Below are 18,326 nucleotides of genomic sequence, written 5' to 3'. Positions count from 1 at the left end.
GTCGGCAATGTACCGGCAAGGAAATCAGCTTTAGGTGAATAAAAAAGTCATTAAGAGTCATTAGTTGTCGTTCATTAATAGCAACTATACGGTGCCAAATGTACGTACCCGACGTACAGCTTGGAGCCGGGCGCCGCCCGGTCTCCACCAGTGACGTCACGCTAATGCTTAGAGACCGGTCTATTGGAAATCGCGGGATGATTCTACCTCTCTTATACGGCCTTGGTTTCAATGGCCGAGAATCCCCGGAAGGGTGGGCGCCGATTCCGCCCGGGTCAGCCTAACATCCAGGCTCGCACGTCCGGCTCGGCTCCGACAGGTCCAGCACGGCGACTACGCGAATGTGAATCATGAATGGGTGGTGGGCGGCGGATGGTGCCACAGGGGAGGGGGAGCGGAGGGGATTAAAGGTGACACTTATGCTGCTTGTGATAACTCGCCTCGCCTCCCTGGGTTCCGCCCAGGTCCAGGGATAATCTTCTCCAGCTTAACCCTATTCCTGGCGGGCTCCGCCGGGACAAGAAACTGGCGGGGGGGGGGCCGATTCGGCCCCCCCCCCTGAGATCTCGAGAACGAAGCAAGATAGCGACAAACGGTAAACGGCATCGGATACGCACGGTCAAGATCTACAATTTTTCTAAGGTCATTTTCAGGTCAGGTCAAAGATGACGTCACAGGGGTCGAAAAAGTCAAAATGGCGGCGCTAGATATGGAGATAGTTTTTCTCGAATAACTTTCGAATTAGTCAAGATAGGAACAAACTAAGGGCATCATCGTGATCCTCTCGTCAATCCGCATCGAATGATATATATGTTGACCTCGCAAGGTCAAGGTCAAAGGTTGACCTCAGGTCACGTGACCTCGAGGTCATCATGTATATCATTCGATACGTCTTGACGAGCTGAACACAATGAGACCATCCACGCGTCTGCATCTTGTTCCTGTACGGAGTTATTGGCCAAAAACCTTTGGTGACCTTTGATGACGTCACATGACCTCACAGCTGCCCAACAGCAAAACAGACCTCAAGGTAGCGAAGGTTGATCGTATATGAAGTCATGTATGGTATATGGGGCCATTCCGACCCGTTTTAGTGGTAAAAACAGGGAGTTGATTTCTCCCCCATTGACTTATAATGGGGAGGTCGCGAAACTGACCTGACCTTAGGTCACCGATATCAAAATTCCGAGATATACAAATTGCACATACTGGTACCCTAACTAAAGCCTGAAGAGAAGAAATTGATCGGTCAAAAACTCTAGCTCTGGCGTGATTGCAAACTTTTCTGAGGTAGGGTCACCAAACCGCCTGTGGTGACCTGACCTGAGGTCAGATCAACTCAAAATTTTCAGACATGTTGCGTAGAAGCCTTTTAGGAAAAGTCAGAAAATTTGAGCTTCCTAGCTCAACGCGTTTGGGAGAAATAACCAAAAAACCTCAGGGGGGGGGGCTCCTGAGGCCCCCCCCCCCCCCGCCAGGAATAGGGTTAAGCTAAAGTGTTATATTTGATTTTTTTATCAATATAAGTATTATTGGATCTGAGGGCGGGGCAAGAAACAGGACTAGACATGCACAATTTTCCCGAAATCCGGGCCCAGCACCGAACCGGCAGCAGCACCGAATGGGTCCTTAAGACGGGAAGACAACAAGGTATCGGGTTTGAGGGCACTGGGTAGGGCAGAGAGGGTCACAGGGCCTGAATGCAGAGCAGGGCGCAGGGCCTGAAGGAAGGGCAGGGCAAGGTACAAGACCGTAGGACAGGGCACTGGGAAGGTCACATATCCTAGGGGTAGGGGGCAGGACATAACAAGGTGTACGACCCTAGGATAGGGCAGGGCACAAGGACTGGAGAGCGCATGTATGTGCTTAGGTGCATAGTAAATCAGGGCACAAAGCAATCAGAAAGACAACATCTGTTGCATAGTAAACGACCGAGGCATGTTAATTATTTTTGCTTGCACTTTTCCGCTGAAACCGTAACATTTCAGTGTGGGACGCAGTGGTCCAAATTTCGCGAGGGCTACGTCCCAAAGGCAGGGGGCTGCGTCCCAAAATGGGACGCAGTCAGTAAGTTAAAATATGCCCTGTGCCACAGGCTGGCTATCACCCCGGCCACTAAATAAGCACCAAACAACCGTTGGTGAGAGCAAGATCATGACTTATCTGTAATCTGCCTACCACCCTCTTCGGTTGAGCGGCAGCCGGCAGGGGGAGGGGGGGGGGGGACTACGCCAACGGAACATTGCTCAGCTGCCACTGTGGCGTATCTACTAACGTGGGTGGCCCGCACATTGCGCATTGTCTACGCCATATCCTATTATTTCATAGCCTTGCAGTGACCCTTTTCATTCCGAAACATCTTGCTCCTACCCAAACAAACAAAAAACTGCATGCCCCGTAGGTACAATTACGATAGCGTTCACACATAGCCAGTAGGTACCCCAAATGCAGCCCTGGGTCCGCATAGGTTTGCAGGCGCCGAGTGCTCCACTGAAGCACGTTTGTCTCGTCTTTCACAATTGTGAAGCTATTATCGCCTCAGCTCGATGCTTTCTTCGTCGTAGTTGATGTAATATTTTTTCTCCACTCTAGCTTCCCGATCTTTGGGCAAAGGGATAGTTTGATAAGTAAACAATGGACATGCACCGCACATGCCGCTGTCTGGGCTGAACATCATTCTCCTGCCCCGAATTCGAATTGCAGCTACCAGCACAAACCTTCGAAAAAAACATGGACCTACCCCAATATCAACTTACATTATTCATCACGGCCGATGAGGGCTATAACGCACACGACCTACGCCCCTATAATAAATAAATCACCTGCGAACTGAGAGCTCTATAAATGATACCCATGATTATCGTTGTTTTGTTTCAAATCCTTCAACACTTAACTGCAAAATATTTATGAAAACGGATTGAAGTGCCCTCTAGACTGCAGCAATACCATTAGGTATGGCAAACATTCGCGCTATTTATTATGAGAAAATTATGTAAAAATACAAATCAATGCTTCCATGCCGATACATTCGCACACAACAACCGAAACCGCAACAGGGCACTAGGCGTCAGTGCTGAAAACTCCCGAGAACAAGAGAACAATGAGCTATAGTCATTAGGCCGCCAACCACAGCTCTGCTGCGGGTTTTACTCGCGGCTGACCACTGCGTTTGCCTAGGTGCCGTTTTCACTTTCATTCCTCCTCCAGCGGGTTGTCGGTCGGGTGGAGCCGCCCTCCGTACTCGCTCACTCTGATGAGCTCCTGCTGCTGCTCCAGCGGCATATGCATCCGGATGAGCTGGCGTAGCCGCGGCTCCGTGGTGGCCGTCCCGCTGCGCCGCAGCACAGCCAGAATGTCGCTGGTGGTCGGCGCCCGGTCCGGGCCCGTCACCTCGCGCAGCCAGCGCATCACCATGCGCTCGTACTTGGCCATCGCCACGTCCACCTCGTTGAGCGCCTCATGTGTCACGCGCAGGCCCACGGCGTTGCGCTTGAACCAGCGGCGAGTGCCATGCGAACCGAACAGCGAATTCCGCTTGCGCTGTGGGCCACTGCTCGACCTGTGGCGCCGCTTTGCCGCGGCCTCTTCGCGACGGGACTTTTGATCGGTCTCAAAACTGGGAAACAGTCTTGCAAACGCTTCCTTTGCGCTCAGCTTGCTGCCAGGCGCAGGCCGCCTGGGATCCGGTTTGGTTTTCGGCCGTGACGATGATGAGCCCGCGGCAGCGGCCGCCGGCTGCGCCTGTATCGGGGTCGTGCCGCCAGCGAGCGATGTCCTCAGTGAGCGACTACGAGCGGGTGAGCCGGCCGGGGCGGCACTGCGGTCCGCCGCCGGAGACCGCGATGGTGCTTCAGCCGCGGAGGGCGTTTCACCAGCACTCGCTTCTCTTGCAGAGGGCCCCGATGATGCCAGCGCGCCGGTCGGCCGCATCGAGAGCCGGGTGCTCTCGGCGCTGGGGACGAATGGCGTGCCGGCGGCCCGCGAGCCAACCGACATCCGCGAGATCCGGCCGCTGCCGGGCGAACGGAGCTGCGGCGAGCCGCCGGCGGCAGCGGCCGGGTCCAACTGGAACTCGCCGCCGGCGGCAGCGGCCGGCTCCAAGGGGAACTCGCCACCGGCGGCAGCGGCCGGCTCCACTTGAAACTCGCCCGAAGCGTCCGAGTGCTCGTCGGGATCGTCGATTAGACCGCTGGTGAACGGTCGCTTTTCTGGCTGCTTTTCTTCCTCATCAGCAGCCAGCGACAGGCGGCGCGGACTCTTAGCGGCCACGAAAAGCGATCGGGAGTGGGCGCTGAAGCGGGCGCTACCAGCCGTGCGCCGCGGCGGCTCAGACATCGGTGTCGATGTTTGCCTCTGCCTGTCACCAGTGAAGAACCTTTCGAACGCCGAGACGGCCTTTTTACGCGCGGAGCCCCCACTCGGCGTGACTTTCGTGGCTTGTGTGACCGGCGCCGAGCGGCGACGCCCGCTGGAGCTCGACGACGCAGCAGGTTTTCGCAGCGGCGCCACCGGCGTGGCTAAGGCCGGGCTCTGTTCGTCGCTATGTTCGTCGTTGCTTTGGGCCTTATCTCCGGCTGCTTGAGTATCCTCGGCCGGGGACTCGGCAGACGAAGCGGCCTGGGTCCTAAAGGTCCCGGAAAGTCGGCTGCGACGTCGCAGGACGATCGAGGGCGACCGGTCCGGCCGGTCCACGGACGCGGCGGGACCGCCGCTCCGAGGCACAGAGCCGGGTGAGCGGCTGAGGGAGGTCCTCCGCGGAGTGGCACTTCGCAGCGGTGCATTCGAGGTAGGCGTGCTCTTTGCTGGCGTCCGCTTCGCCGGCGTGCGCTTTGCCGGCGTGCTCGCTGCACTGCCAGTCGTGGCGGTAGGTGGCTGTACTGTCGATGGCGTCTCGTGGAGAGATTCTCCAGTGTCTCTAATTGGTGACCCAGCGAAGAATCGGAACCGAGACAATCTGCTCCGCCTTCTGGACGACGGGGTTGTTCCGCCACCAGCTCCCGACTGCTCCCCCGCGGCCCCGGGGGAAGGCGTACGGTGAATCGGAGCGCGAGGTGTCAGTGCTAAAGATCTGTTTACACTGGCGCTGGACGCTTCTACATGGCCACTGGAACGCCGCCGTCGGCTTCTGTTGATGCTACTGCTTGTAGGCTCCCTTACAACTGTCGCATCACTCTCAATATCCTCTGTAGCAGGGGGTGGTTCATCCTCTCCATCAATCTCCATACCCGTGGGCAGCTCTGTGTCTCTCCCGCCTGCCGTACCGGCCGCCTGCTCAGGCTGCTCGTCATCTGATCCGACCTCCACGCCAGCGCCTTCATCGTACACTTCTTCCGCACGGTCGGCGGCCGTTTCCCCGGCCGTGCTGCCCTCGTCGCCGACGGATGGCTGGCGATCCGGCTCATCGGCGGCCGGCCCCGGCGACGGAGTGGGTGTCGGCGTCTCTTCCTCCTCCTCCATCGAGGCCGTCATGGTGCCCTCGAACTCCTCCAGGCCGTCGTCCACCAGCCCCAGCAGTGCCTGCATCCCGTCATCGCCGAGCGCGGCTAGCTGGCGCTGCGGTACGCCCACCGACACGCGGCGCTCGCCGGAGCGCAGGTCACGCAGCAGGGCGGCCAGCTCGTCACCAGACAGCGAGCGGCGCTGGTGTGCCAGGAACGAGCGCGCGCGCGTCGTCGGCGAGCCACTCATATTCAGGTCGACGGAGCTGGTGGATGCGTCGAACGCCAGCTCCTGGTCGCGCACGAACTGCTCCATGTCGTTTTTGGCCGGCGAGCGGCGGCGTCCGGCGGCGGCGCGGCGCAACAGCGCGTTGCGCACCACCAGCGTGTCGCGACGCCGGTCGGGCCGCCGCTGCCGCCGGTCCTCCGACGGCGGACCGCTCGCAGGTGAGGCCGTCGTACCCGCGCGGCGGAGCAGGCTGCTGATCGAGGCATCGGCCACGTCCAGGTCCATGTTGGCATCAGTGGTAATGACCTGCCAAAGCAGCATACAAATAAGCAACATCAACATCACTCGACCCGCGCACCGACGGAGGTCCGCGCCAACTTTGCACCCACGAGGGAGGGGGGGCGGATACCTGCCCCCATGATATCTCGAGAACGAAGCAAGCTGGCGACAAGCAGCAAACGGCTTAGGATACAGGCGGACAAGGTCTACAATTTTACTGAGGTCATTTTCAGGTCAGGCCAAAAATGACGTCAGAGGGTCAAAAAAGTCAAAATGGCGGCGCTAGAAATGAAGTTTTTCTCCAATAACTTTTGAAGTAGCTAAGCTAGAAACTAACTAAGGGCACCATCGTGATCCTCTTGTCAATCCACATCAAATCAGTTATGTGTTGAACTCGAAAGGTCACAGTCAAAGGGTGACCTCAAGGTCATCATGTATATCATTCAATATGCCTTGATGAGCTGAACACAGTGAGACCATCCGCGTGGCTGTATCTTGTTCCTATAAGGAGTTATTAGCAAAAAAACCTTTGGTGACCCTTTATGACGTCACTGGCCACGTGACCTTACAGCTGCTGAAGAACAAAAAAGGCCTCGATGTAGTCGAGGTTGATTGTATATGAAGTTATTCATGGTATATTGGGCCATTCTGATGCACTTTAGTGGAAAAAAACAGTAGGTTGAATTTCCCCCATTGACTTATAATGGGGAGGTGAAGAAAATGATCTGACCTTAGCAGTGTGCTAGAAATAGAAATTTCAGATGTGAAACTACACCCAGTCACTATTAATGACTTTCAAGGAACTACATGCCACAGTTTTCCTACTATTCACAAAAAACTGGGGGGACAATTAATTGCCCCCCCCCCCCGTCAGTGTGCGGGTTAAAATTGAAGCATCTGAAAATGATTTATCAAAACCAAACATAATTTTGATGGGAAAAATAATATGTTCAGTTCAAGAGACCATTTTATCCATATCCGGTGGTTTAGTTATTGAAATTAGCTTTGCCAATAATAAATAAATATTGAAAAAGTTTGCTATGTCATAAGCAAAATAGCTTAAAGATGTACCTATAAATCTGCTGCAACTGGATAAAATGGCCTTTTGACTTTTATAATGTTACTTAACAATTGCCTTTCTTTTAACTTTAGCTTATTTACTTTTAAAGACCTCTGCGCCTGCTGTTCGCATGACTTCATTTGGAAGCAATTAGGCATCCTTTAAGTGCAGCAGATGTTGCGCGCAAAACAGCATATTCAACCATGTTTTAGTTTTACCAAAGGTTTTAACATATGATTTAAAAATTGGTTAATTTGCACTGACGTCACACACAAAGAGGCAGTGTCCCAAAATTTGTAGATGTGGGTGGGAAACGACATCCAAATGAAAATAATTTTCTACTCTCACCTCCAGTTTTCAAGCCCAATTTTCCACTCCCAATTCCACCGAGAAAGAACAATTGCGTGAATGGTTGTTTTGCATCTGTCACAATTGTAGATAGATTAATGTTTTTAATCATTTTCCCACTCTTTTTGGGCCTTACGTGACAGACAATTTTTCACTCTCATCCTTTTTTTGGTCAGCAATTTTCCCCTCTTGACACCCAAGCAAAAATATAATTTTGGGACACTGCAAAGAGGGGGCATTTTATCAATATAGCAGAATGTTTAGAAGGTGTAGAAATTTGAATATGGGATAAGCTCTCTAATTTTCTCCTAACAGTTTTGAGTTTTGTTAAATAAATAAATAAAATTTATACAAGAACCACACAAGAACCAAACTTGATACTTGTACTGTTGCTGTGGAGTGTGGATAGATTTCAGGACCTTCAGGACGAAAAACTGTCACAAAAAAAAAAAAAATGAGAGAAAAGCCAACTATTCACCCCGCGTTCGATGTCTCTCGGACGACGAAGATTCTATGCCGTCCGGCCAATCCCGTCCAAGGTCAGCGGGGGCTCGGCTGCGGTTATGGAACGTGATAAGTCCGCTCCTGGGTTGGTGTTAGATATTCCCACATATAAAGTTGATTTTTCTGATTTCGAATATGTCTACAAAATTTTCTATCTTTTATCATTTCTTAGAACAAAGCAATTCAATTTCTGCCCTCCGGGCATGTCTGTGTGCCCTCAGGCGCCATGACGTCATTTTTTAGCTAACGCCACGCCGCGTTGACGCCGCGCAGTGTTGCCAGGTCGAGTGATGTCAATACCTCCAGAAAATGTTGCAAAAACCTCTAGAAACCTCTGTTCCATTGCCGCTGATTATGAAGTATATACCTCCATACCTACCTCCGTATCACAAACCGTGGCGCTGTTTCAAAGCACGCTGCCATCCGCTGCCAGCGCGTGATGACATTATCAAGCCCATTGCTCCAACACTACCAAAGGGTCTGTTCCAGTCGCACTTCCTAACACCTCTAAACTCCTCCAAGATTGCTTCCCTGTTCCAGTGTCAGCTCTAGCCCCTACAAATCAAAGGAGGGCCCTGCTCCAACCTCCTCTATCTTGCCCTTGGAGGAGTTTAGAGGTGTTAGGAAGTGCGACTGGAACAGACCCAACCCAAAGTGTGACGTCAGCGCGCTGGCAGCAGCTGGCAGCGGGCTTTGAAACACCCGGTTGTATCCCCAATCAAGATAATTCACTCATCCTTCGCATGCCTTCGCATTTGTCCACATAACTTGGTGGACTTGGTGCCCACCGTGGGCACCAGGTTTACATAGCCTTGGTGCCCACGTTTACATAGCCTTGGTGCCCACGGTGCCCACGGTATATCGAAAACTTTTAGCTGCAGCCGGCGGCCAGAGCCTCAATAGTGAACAAGCCAAAAGTAAGCTTTTTCGTTTCCATCAATCTGTAAAAAAAAGTGTGTTTAAGCATGCAATACAATAACATGAAATTAAGTAACTAAATAGTTCTCAAGAGACCTTGATGCTAATTGTCTTTTCTCGAATTTTCAGATTACCTCTAGAAAACCCTCTAGAATCCGGCATTTTTCAAAAACCTCCAGGAGCCCCGAAACGCTCCCCTAAAACCTCTAGATCTGGAGGTTTACCTCTAGACCTGGCAACACTGACGCCGCGGACCTTGAAGTGCCGTTACCGCGTGGTTTTGTCGGTTGATTGGATTCATTTAGGACGCTGAGTTGCTTTATTTTGTGTTTCATTTGGTGTTTGGAAATAGTTAGTGATAATATGGATCAGACTGAAGCAGGGAGCAGTCAAAATAGCTCTGCGAAGAAGAAGTCTAGGTGGTGTTTTGTCCCTGGGTGCAAGAACACGTCTGTATCAGCACCAAATAAAATTTTTCTGACAGTTCCTCTGCAACTGAAGGCGAGGAGAACCTGGGCCAGGGCAGCAAGACGCATTGATGCGGGAAGTCTCACGTCAAGAAATATTTGGTTTTGCTGTGAGGATCACTTTGATGTAAGTGCTAAGTACCTACCTTTTTATTCTTCGGACACAACAGCAGGCCAAGGGGTCACATTTGTTAATGACAATAAAAGGTGCACCATGCATGCTAGTTAGACTGTACCTATTGTGGGTAGGTACCTATTTTAAGAAAAGAGGATAATTTGATAGCTAACCTTGCACGTTGTTAATCACTCGGAAATCATAGAAGTGACGCTTTGCTCTTGCCTGAGATATTGATATGGGTGAGTGCAGACCATTATATGGTTATAATTTTTTTATGGGTAACTTTGAAGGGGTTTGCACTGTACCTACTTCTTTTCTTTTAGTTTTGCTTTAATGAAGATGTACTTTTCCCCAGCTGGAACAGGATACTGAGAACTTTCAGCGGTGGAAGATGATGGGCGGAAACCTTCGTATCCGGAAGGGTGCTGTTCCACACAAGTTTGCCTGTCAGCAGAAACACCCCAAGAAAGAAAGATGGAGTTCCATCATGCGAGCACAGAGGATGTTTGCAGCAGATACAGTTGAAATGTTTGAGGTGAGATCCCTAACTATTATGAAAGGTGAAATAGTCGGCATGCATTAAGTCATTCTGGAACACATTTTGATTCTTTTGAAATATTTGAATTTAATGTCAGTTATACTACCCAAGATGCAATGTTGATTTTAAGCCTGGTGGTGTTCTCTTATGCGTTACCAGGACAACTATCACATTGTTGAATTGTGCATGTGCATTGTATTGTAATGTAAGAGCTGCAAAGAATCATTCATTTGCTATTCATTTTACAAACAAAGCCTGATATACATAGATTTCAATACAAACTGTATCCATTTCCCTTTAAAGTGGCAAAAGCAGGGCATATTTTAAGGCACTTACTGCGTCCCATTTTGGGACGCAGCCCCCTCGCCTTGGGACGTAGCCTATGCTGATTTGACCCACTGCGTCCCTGCCCTGTGCCCTGTCCGGTTCCCTGACCTGTGCCCTGCTGTGTGCCCTGACCTGTACCCTTCCCTCTAAAATGTCCTGTGCCATGCCCTGCAACTTGCCGTGCCCTACTTTCTGCCCTCCTCAGTGCCCTTCTCTGTTCCTTGTCCTGTGCCCTTAGTCGGAGCACGTGCCCTCTGCTCAACTTGGGACGCAGTAAAAATTTGTTAAAATATGCCGTGGGCAAAAGTTAAATGCATGATTTTGTTGCTGCTTTTACAAGTACCTTCATGTAATGTATGTGGATGTCCAATCATGGATTGTAATGTAACTACCTATTTCTTCCAGCCAAATCCCCTATTTCGCAACGTAGCTTCTTTCCTTGATGTTTGGTGGTTTACACATATGCCAATTTTCCCTCAGGAACAAGAAGAGCAAAACGAGGCAGGGGATCGTCAGATGACTCCTGAGCAAGCCGAGGACCAACAGGACCACTCGGATGAGCTGAACAAAGTCACTCAAACACCCACTGTGGAGACAAGGTCAGCTGGTACACAGGCGGTGCTGGCTAGCTGTCTCAAACAGACAGACTCCAAGGCATCGCAAACAGATGACCTGCCTTCTGCTGAGGACATGGTAACCGAGACCGACGTCGAGTGTCGTGACGACGATAGTGATTTCTGTCCGTCGTCGGCATCAGATGCTGGTTCGGTAGATGACGAGGAATTTGACGAGCAATATTACGTACTGCAGAGAACGAGACTGTTGTGTGAACGGAACCCAAAGCGCTACACAGGCATTCCCCCTGATATGTTTTTCATCGTAGATCTATTGGCTTCCGATCATGTTGAGCACGACGAAACCAAATCCCGCCTGAAGTCGCGTGACGTTTGCCTCCTAGTTCTGATGAAGGTGAAACTCGATCAGACCTTTGCATTTGTAGGAGACTATTTTGGCATCTCTCGTGGATATGCAGGCAAGCTGTTTGCTAAACATGTAGGCAGCATAGCTGAGGGATTGAACGAGTTCATATATTGGCCAGAAGCTGCAGATATTAGGGCTAACCTGCCACTCGCATTCAAGGCCAGATTTTCTAGCACAACCTGCATCATTGACTGCCTGGAGATACAAATAGAAAAGCCAAGCGCCTCTGTCATGCAGTCTGTCACTTACTCTTCCTACAAAGGAGCGAACACGGTCAAATACCTTGTATCGATTACGCCCAATGGTATGGTGAACTTCGTGTCAAGTGGCTTTGGTGGGAGGGTAAGTGACATGGCGGTGCTAAGTGATTCAGGTTTCTTGGAGCACCTAAAGCCCGGTATGGTGATCATGGCAGACCGTGGCTTCAAAAGCTTAGAGCCTTTGCTAGCTGAGAAAGGGTGCCGTTTGGTGCGTCCAGCCTCAGTCACCGGCCAGCAGGCGATGGCCAAAGCTGATGTCAAGTGGAGTAAACAGGTGGCCAGTCTGCGTATTCACGTGGAACGTGCTATAAGGCGTGTGCGAGAGTTTAGCATGCTTAGGCCCCATGCCTGCATTGAACGACCTCTACTGGGGGTACTTGATGACTGCATCACCGTCGCCTGCGCTCTTATCAACGTGCAGCCACCCCTGATCAAAGTGTGATGGCTCAAGCTGGCCAGAGTGAACTTTGTACCATATGTGTGTGTACGTCGCGTTCGTGCAGATTTGGACATGGGATGGTGGGCAGATCGGTGACTGTATACGTGTGCAACCTACGTCACAAGCAACATCGCAAATACAAATATATGGCCTGAGCAGTATTGTGTATTGACAGTTCAAGTGATAAAGATGAGAGCGAACACACCTCACAGTCGGTACAAACTACAAACGGTAAAACCATCAAATACTGACAATGCTTTGACAGACAATAGTAACTCAGAAGTGCACACGCACGCACTGCGCCAAAACCTGGCAGGCTCACGTCTGGCGCCGCTGCAACGCGCCCGGCCCCGAAACCAGGTCCGAAGGCGTAAGCACGCGCAGCACGATTTTTCTACCGGGCCCTGACACTGGTACCCTCGCGCGCGAGACAACCATCACTCCATCACTCGAGGCCGTCCCTCGCCCCGCTCCGGAAACGGAGCCTGCCGCTGGCGCTAGTGCGCGCGCCGCTGGCATCCCCGCGCGCGAGACGAACATCACTCCATCACCTCGCCCGGCTCCGGAACTGGAGCCTGCCGCTGGCGCTACTGCGCGCGCCGCTGGCACACCCGCGCGCGAGACGACCATCACTCCATCACTCGAGGCCGTTCCTCGCCCGGCTCCGGAGCCTGCCGCTGGCGCTACCGCGTGCGCCGCTGGCACACCCGCGCGCGAGACGACCATCACTCCATCACTCGAGGCCGTCCCTCGCCCCGATCCGGAAACGGAGCCTGCCGCTGGCGCTAGTGCGCGCGCCGCTGGCATCCCCGCGCGCGAGACGAACATCACTCCATCACCTCGCCCGGCTCCGGAACTGGAGCCTGCCGCTGGCGCTACTGCGCGCGCCGCTGGCACACCCGCGCGCGAGACGACCATCACTCCATCACTCGAGGCCGTTCCTCGCCCGGCTCCGGAGCCTGCCGCTGGCGCTACCGCGCGCGCCGCTGGCACACCCGCGCGCGAGACGACCATCACTCCATCACTCGAGGCCGTCCCTCGCCCCGCTCCGGAACCTGCCGCTGGCGCTACCGCGCGCGCCGGTGGCACCCCCGCCCGCACCGCTGGCACCACCGCCACCGCGCGCGCCGCTGGCACACCCGCGCGCGAGACGACCATCACTCCATCACCCGAGGCCGTCCCTCGCCCGGCTGCGCGCGCCGCTGGTACCCCCGCGCGCGAGACGACCATCACTCCATCACTCGAGGCCGCCCCTCGCCCGGCTCCGGTGCCGGGGTTTGCCGCTGGCGCTACGGCCCGCGCAGCTCCGGAGCTAGACGCCACAGAGGCTGCCGGCGCTACCACTTTCCTTTGCGTTGCTGCCGCTGGGATGGTGTACCTGTTGTCTGGATCCCTCAGCAGGGGCAAGATTGCTGTGTGCCAAAATCTGAGGGCATCTTGCACAATTGGGTCGATGAAGGAAGGATCGTAGTAGTCTTCGATGGCAGTCACCTTTCCATTAGCCTCAAACTCTGGGTCTGCAACGCACAGAATGCCCTTCCCGGTGTTCATGACCTTCATCTGCAGCTGCAGTTGTGCCCGGAGTCCGGACCTTGGGTCTTATGGTCATGTTCTCGTCATGGTAGAGAGCCACTGTCCTCTGTGATGATGGACACTTCACCTCCAGCACAACCTGCTCACCGTCCACACTGCATACACCGTCGGGGCTTGCTGCCAAAACAGGGAGCTCAGCATCCACGGTGATACCACATGGCATGATTTTACTTTTGAGGATCTTCTCCATGACGGACCGAACCTCTGCTTCTAATGCCACTCCTCTCTGCATCTGCTCAGAAGCTTTGAAGACTGTACCTCCCATTATGTTTTCAACCAAAGTGCCATCACTCTTCTTGCAGACTGCTGCTGCATATAAACGTGAAGCAGTTATACGGCCAGCCCGAACATGATGCCACAAAGCATCATCTGCTTGATGACGGGTTTCTTTCTCCAGCGCTGTGATGCTACTGGCCTTGATCTTGTGACGTAAATAACTTAACACATCTCCACACCCATCCCAGTCAGCTACTAACCTGTCCATGTATAGATGACGAAGGTCAGTGTCATCATGCTGCATGTCACAAATCACAGCCCTAGGTTTCTTTTCCATTGTCTTCACTCTCTCCAGCATTGCAGATAACAGGCTCCTCTTCATACCACGTGACTTGGATGCTGCTGCCTTCCCCAGCATGTCTCGGATCTTGACAGGCTTTGAAGATGGAACCTCAGAGAGTTTAGGCTTTTTCCAGTAGCACTTAACATCAGTTGTTGACTTCTCACAACTTCTCCGGTGAAGCCAAAACACGAATGCCACAACATGTTTGCATCCTCCATGTTGGGCCTGACAACCAAAACAAGATGCCTTCCTGATGTGACCCACCCTGTGGTCTAGCTCAACCAGGACAGGGTATCCACCTTTGGTAAGCCTATGCTCCGGTGTGACCTTCGCACGCACGACAGTACCTTCAGCTGTGTTCTTTACTTGAACATAGCCGACAGCATCGTCCCCATACTCTGGACGAGCAGACCTGCAAAAAAAGAAACTCAGATCAAGATTATATCGAGAGCCTAGTTGCACCCCATCATAAACCATGACTTTCTGGTTAGGCAGCAGGAGGGGAATAGCCAGTGTATCAGCACCATTTAGCATGGTTTCTGACCTCGTGGCGTTGTGTCGACGACACACTGCCAGGCACTGCCAGCAGCGATGACATCATCAAGCCCATTGCTCCAACACTACCAAAGTGTGACATCAGGTTGCTGGCAGGGGTTGGCAGCATGCTTTGAAACACCACACAGAAACCCACCCTTTTACATCGACTGAATTTGCGTAAAAATCTTAGCAATCAGGAAGCAAGTGAATCCAAATGACCTGTTGCATCATGCAGTTTCACATATCTAAGTCTGAAAACTGTCATGGAATGACCTAGTCTGAACAGTGGGCTATATTCCTGATTCCTGTGTTCACACAAGCTTGTACACAGCCATATAATTCAGTCATATGGGGACCAGGTGTTGCGATGGGGTGAGGACCAGAATGCTATAGGCCGTTACTGTATCATAAGGGATCACCAAAAATGCACCTTGAACTAAAGCAGAAAAGGCCAAAGCAGTTTTTAGAAAGGTAGATTAGGTACAAATACCAACCTTTCCAGTTTTGTCATTCGGAACTCAGCAGATACGTAATCCTCGTTGTTCCTTAAGAAATCTGAGACTGTAAACATGTCTACAGATGGCAAGTTCAGCGAATTTGCCTTCACAAACCCCTCTTCCATCTTGCAAGAATTGCTAACCCAACAAATCACCTTGAAATTTATACAGAAATCACTTCAAACGGCCTTGAGCGAGCGTCTCCAACGAATGGACGCATCGGACGCGAGAGGTCCACTAAAAAATGACGTCATGCTGCCTAAGGGCATATTTGATAATTTGACTAATATTGCAATTTCTTTGTAAATAAACAACAGAATGTTGAGTAAATTCACCCAAAATTATTTTTAAATATACTCTAAAAGATACTACAAAATTGAAGCGAAGTAATTTTCAGGAGCATTCCCTATTGGCCGGACGGCGTAGAATCTTCGCCGTCCGAGAGACATCGAACGCGGGGTCAATATTGCCGCGCATTCAACCGCAGCTGACGCCAAATCTAACGCATTTCTGACGGGTGACATTCATAAGTACCAGAATACAATTGTACCCAGGTTACACCGGGACCAAGGTTACACAGGGGCCCAAGTTACGTTCGGCCCCAGGATTTGAAGCGACCATGAAGACGCAAGTACCATACTGTGATTGGTCGTTGGCAGACGGGAATGACGTAATGCATCCCTGTGGCGGCCGTGACGTTGACCAATAGGAGGGGCGGATACAAATTTGGACCACCTTGGTACAGAGGTGGAACTTTTTGTTTTTCATTGGGGTTGTAGTTTGCCGGAGCCCAGGGTATACCCCCACCAAAACCCGAAAAGTCCCCGGATTCGGCCCACTATTTTTCGGGAGGGGCCCACATTTTCATTTACAAAAAAAATAAAAAGTGGTCCATCTTCAGGGAGAGACGGCTGACCCTGTCGTCCCTCCATTGGCTATGTGCCTGGTTGTAGGTACTCGGGTATCGCCACCATGGTCGTGGCCATATAGGCGGCGGAACGGGGAGGGCACCGGGGCACCTCGCCCCCTTTGATTTTGGCATTTTAACATTAGCCCTACCTATGGGCGTTGCATGGAAAGAATGGGATCAAAAGTCGGCAGTGCCCCCTTTAATTGAGGGTGTTCCGCCGCCACTGGTCGTGGCGATTCAGAAACGGTAGGTAAACGCCCAAAATCACAGTCCCTATGAATACTTGTTTCTTTCCACATTTGACACAAACATTACTCAGTATTGGAGCAAGGCTCTTTCCGTACGAGTAACAATTTGAGCCACTCGTGGCAATATATATTCCCGACCGGGGCTGGGAAAATGCGTTTTATTCACCGAGGTTTTTGTGCGGAGGACCGAGTGCCGGTAGGCACGAGGTCCGTAGCAAAAAACCGAGGTGAATAAAACTGCATTTTCACAGCCCAAGGTTGGGAAGAGATTTACCATATGCCGTACCGGCGCAACAGTTAATATCATATTCATTTGACATTTTACACTTTAATCTTAATATTGTGTTAATATTATATTAGTACTATGTTCATATTTATAGTCACCGTGATTATTTTTTGTGTTTTTCATTATTGGGCTGCGTTGAGTATGAAAGATGAAATTCCTACTTCCCCCTTATTTAGGGTTTGAAAAAGCTGAGGATGAAGATGGTGAAGCGCCAGAAGTTAGAATAAAGATATGGAGTCCAGCAGGAGTGAGGAAACCGCGAGGAAAACTGAAAATTGGGTGAAACGCTGAATCAAACGCGTCTTGGATCCCAGCTGGAACAATATCAAATGTTTCATTGTGGCACCTTAAGATGCTTCACGCATTTAAATTGATCGTTTTTTGCGTGCATTATGTAGAAATAATTATTATTCCGATTTCCGACCATGTTCTGCAGCAATGAATACATCGGCATTGGAACGATAACCTTGTTTAGTTAAATTACGTTGACAGCAAAAGTAAGTAAACACGCAGTCACTTACTTTTGCTGTTGCTGTTAGTGAACACACAATCCGTAAATATCTTCTTTGAAATTGGTTCTTCCGCTCAGAATATTCAGTAAAATTTTGTCTGGGAAAATCAAAAAGCCCTAGGGCCGAATCGTTTCCCAAATACCTTCAACATTAGCCGAGGCGGGCCGAAGCCATTTCCCAAATGCACGTGCTAATGTTAAAGGGATATCTCGGCATGTGGTAATTGACAAAGAAGACCTAAACAGGAATACGTTATTTTTAGACTAAAAAAACTTAAAACGAGTCCATCTTTGTATATTAATGCCACGGTCGTCTGGAATACGTCTATTACGGAAACGGGTAGTAGAAACCGGAATAGTGACTGATCAGACATGAGATATTTTGCAAACGAGGACAACATACCGAACACAATGCCGCAAAGGAACCTAACACTGGATCTAAATAATCTCAACCTGAGGAAATTAAATAATAAATGCCACAGCCTTTTCATATCACCGAATACTTCAGATGATCTTCTTTTTTTCAACGAGCAAATGTAGGTATTATGCATTGTTTGGCGAATCGTAAACAAAACTCATACTCTTCACAGCCACGATGGCTAGGAACACATCACAGCTTGTCTGTCTGCCCCTGAGACACTGAACGTACACCGATTTTCAGCTAAATCGAAAGACCCCGCCGTTTACCGTTAAAATGTAAATTGGCCGTTAATTCGTTAGCGTTGCAAAATACCACCCCAAAGAGGTACATTTTTGGAATAAGCGCATCGAGGAGGCCCTGTACACCGATTTTCAGCCAAATCGAAAGACCCCGTCGTTTCCCGTTAAATTACTCGTTAACGGTGCAAAATACCACCCCAAAGAGGTATATTTTCGGAATCAGCGCATCGAGGAGGCCCTGTATACCGATTTTTGGCTAAATCGAAAGACCCCGCCGTTTCCCATTAAAATGTTAATTGGTCGTTAACTCGGTAACGGTGCAAAATACCACCCCAAAGAGGTAGGTACATTTTCGGAATCAGCGCATCGAGGAGGCCCTGTATACAGATTTTCAGCCAAATCGAAAGACGCCGCCGTTTCTCGTTAAAATGTTAATTGGTCGTTAACTCGTTAACGGTGCAAAATACTACCCCAAAGAAGTACATTTTCGGAATCAGCGCATCAAACAGACCTTGTATACTAATTTCCAGCTAAATCGAAAGACCCCGCCGTTTCCGGTTAAAATGTTAATTAGCCGTTTCAAAATACCACCCCAAAGAGGTACATTTTCGGAATCAGC

The 18,326-nt window shown here is 50.9% G+C and overlaps 3 protein-coding genes across 10 annotated transcripts; 1 reads left to right on the top strand and 2 right to left on the bottom strand.

Annotated features, from left to right (window-relative positions):
- Positions 1–2,960: 2,960 nt before the first annotated feature.
- On the bottom strand, positions 2,961–8,104 carry LOC122387745 (nucleolar protein dao-5-like). Of its 6 annotated transcripts, none has more exons than XM_043378189.1 (2): positions 7,833–8,104; positions 2,961–5,973 (listed from the first exon to the last, which is right to left on the bottom strand). In XM_043378189.1, the coding sequence occupies exon 2, from the start codon at positions 5,950–5,952 to the stop codon at positions 3,193–3,195; it is 2,760 nt and encodes a 919-aa protein (XP_043234124.1). In that variant the 5' UTR covers positions 5,953–5,973; positions 7,833–8,104; the 3' UTR covers positions 2,961–3,192. The 6 variants fall into 6 exon arrangements, with proteins under 6 accessions (XP_043234124.1, XP_043234123.1, XP_043234129.1 ...); XM_043378188.1 differs by having other exon boundaries at positions 7,736–7,851; XM_043378194.1 differs by lacking the exon at positions 7,833–8,104 and adding an exon at positions 7,774–7,829.
- A 755-nt stretch (positions 8,105–8,859) lies between these two features.
- On the top strand, positions 8,860–13,904 carry LOC122387743. The gene is made up of 3 exons (XM_043378183.1): positions 8,860–9,370; positions 9,717–9,896; positions 10,707–13,904. Exons 1-3 carry the CDS (start codon positions 9,140–9,142, stop codon positions 11,907–11,909), a joined length of 1,614 nt encoding a protein of 537 aa, XP_043234118.1. The 5' UTR covers positions 8,860–9,139; the 3' UTR covers positions 11,910–13,904.
- LOC122387744 (fibroin heavy chain-like) lies at positions 12,058–15,297 on the bottom strand. 3 transcript variants are annotated; one of them, XM_043378184.1, is made up of 2 exons: positions 15,090–15,297; positions 12,058–14,470 (listed from the first exon to the last, which is right to left on the bottom strand). In XM_043378184.1, the coding sequence occupies exon 2, from the start codon at positions 13,464–13,466 to the stop codon at positions 12,225–12,227; it is 1,242 nt and encodes a 413-aa protein (XP_043234119.1). In that variant the 5' UTR covers positions 13,467–14,470; positions 15,090–15,297; the 3' UTR covers positions 12,058–12,224. The 3 variants fall into 3 exon arrangements, with proteins under 3 accessions (XP_043234119.1, XP_043234121.1, XP_043234122.1); XM_043378186.1 differs by having other exon boundaries at positions 15,248–15,283; XM_043378187.1 differs by lacking the exon at positions 15,090–15,297 and having other exon boundaries at positions 12,058–13,016; positions 13,197–14,759.
- Between the last annotated feature and the right edge of the window lie 3,029 nt (positions 15,298–18,326).

The sequence above is a fragment of the Amphibalanus amphitrite genome, unplaced genomic scaffold (genome assembly GCF_019059575.1).
Source record: "Amphibalanus amphitrite isolate SeventyFive unplaced genomic scaffold, NRLGWU_Aamphi_draft 000296F_arrow, whole genome shotgun sequence".
NCBI classification, from domain to species: Eukaryota; Metazoa; Arthropoda; class Thecostraca; order Balanomorpha; family Balanidae; genus Amphibalanus; species Amphibalanus amphitrite.
The sequence above is the reverse complement of the archived record's forward strand: the minus strand, read 5'-3'. Positions and strand labels throughout refer to the sequence as shown.

Coding starts and splice junctions, on each gene's coding strand:
- LOC122387745 (XM_043378189.1), bottom strand. CDS start 5,952: ATGGACCTGGACGTGGCCGATGCCTCGATCAGCAGCCTGCTCCGCCGC.
- LOC122387743 (XM_043378183.1), top strand. CDS start 9,140: ATGGATCAGACTGAAGCAGGGAGCAGTCAAAATAGCTCTGCGAAGAAG. Junction 9,371..9,716: donor GCTGTGAGGATCACTTTGAT/GTAAGTGCTAAG, acceptor ACTTTTCCCCAG/CTGGAACAGGATACTGAGAA. Junction 9,897..10,706: donor ATACAGTTGAAATGTTTGAG/GTGAGATCCCTA, acceptor ATTTTCCCTCAG/GAACAAGAAGAGCAAAACGA.
- LOC122387744 (XM_043378184.1), bottom strand. CDS start 13,466: ATGAAGGTCATGAACACCGGGAAGGGCATTCTGTGCGTTGCAGACCCA.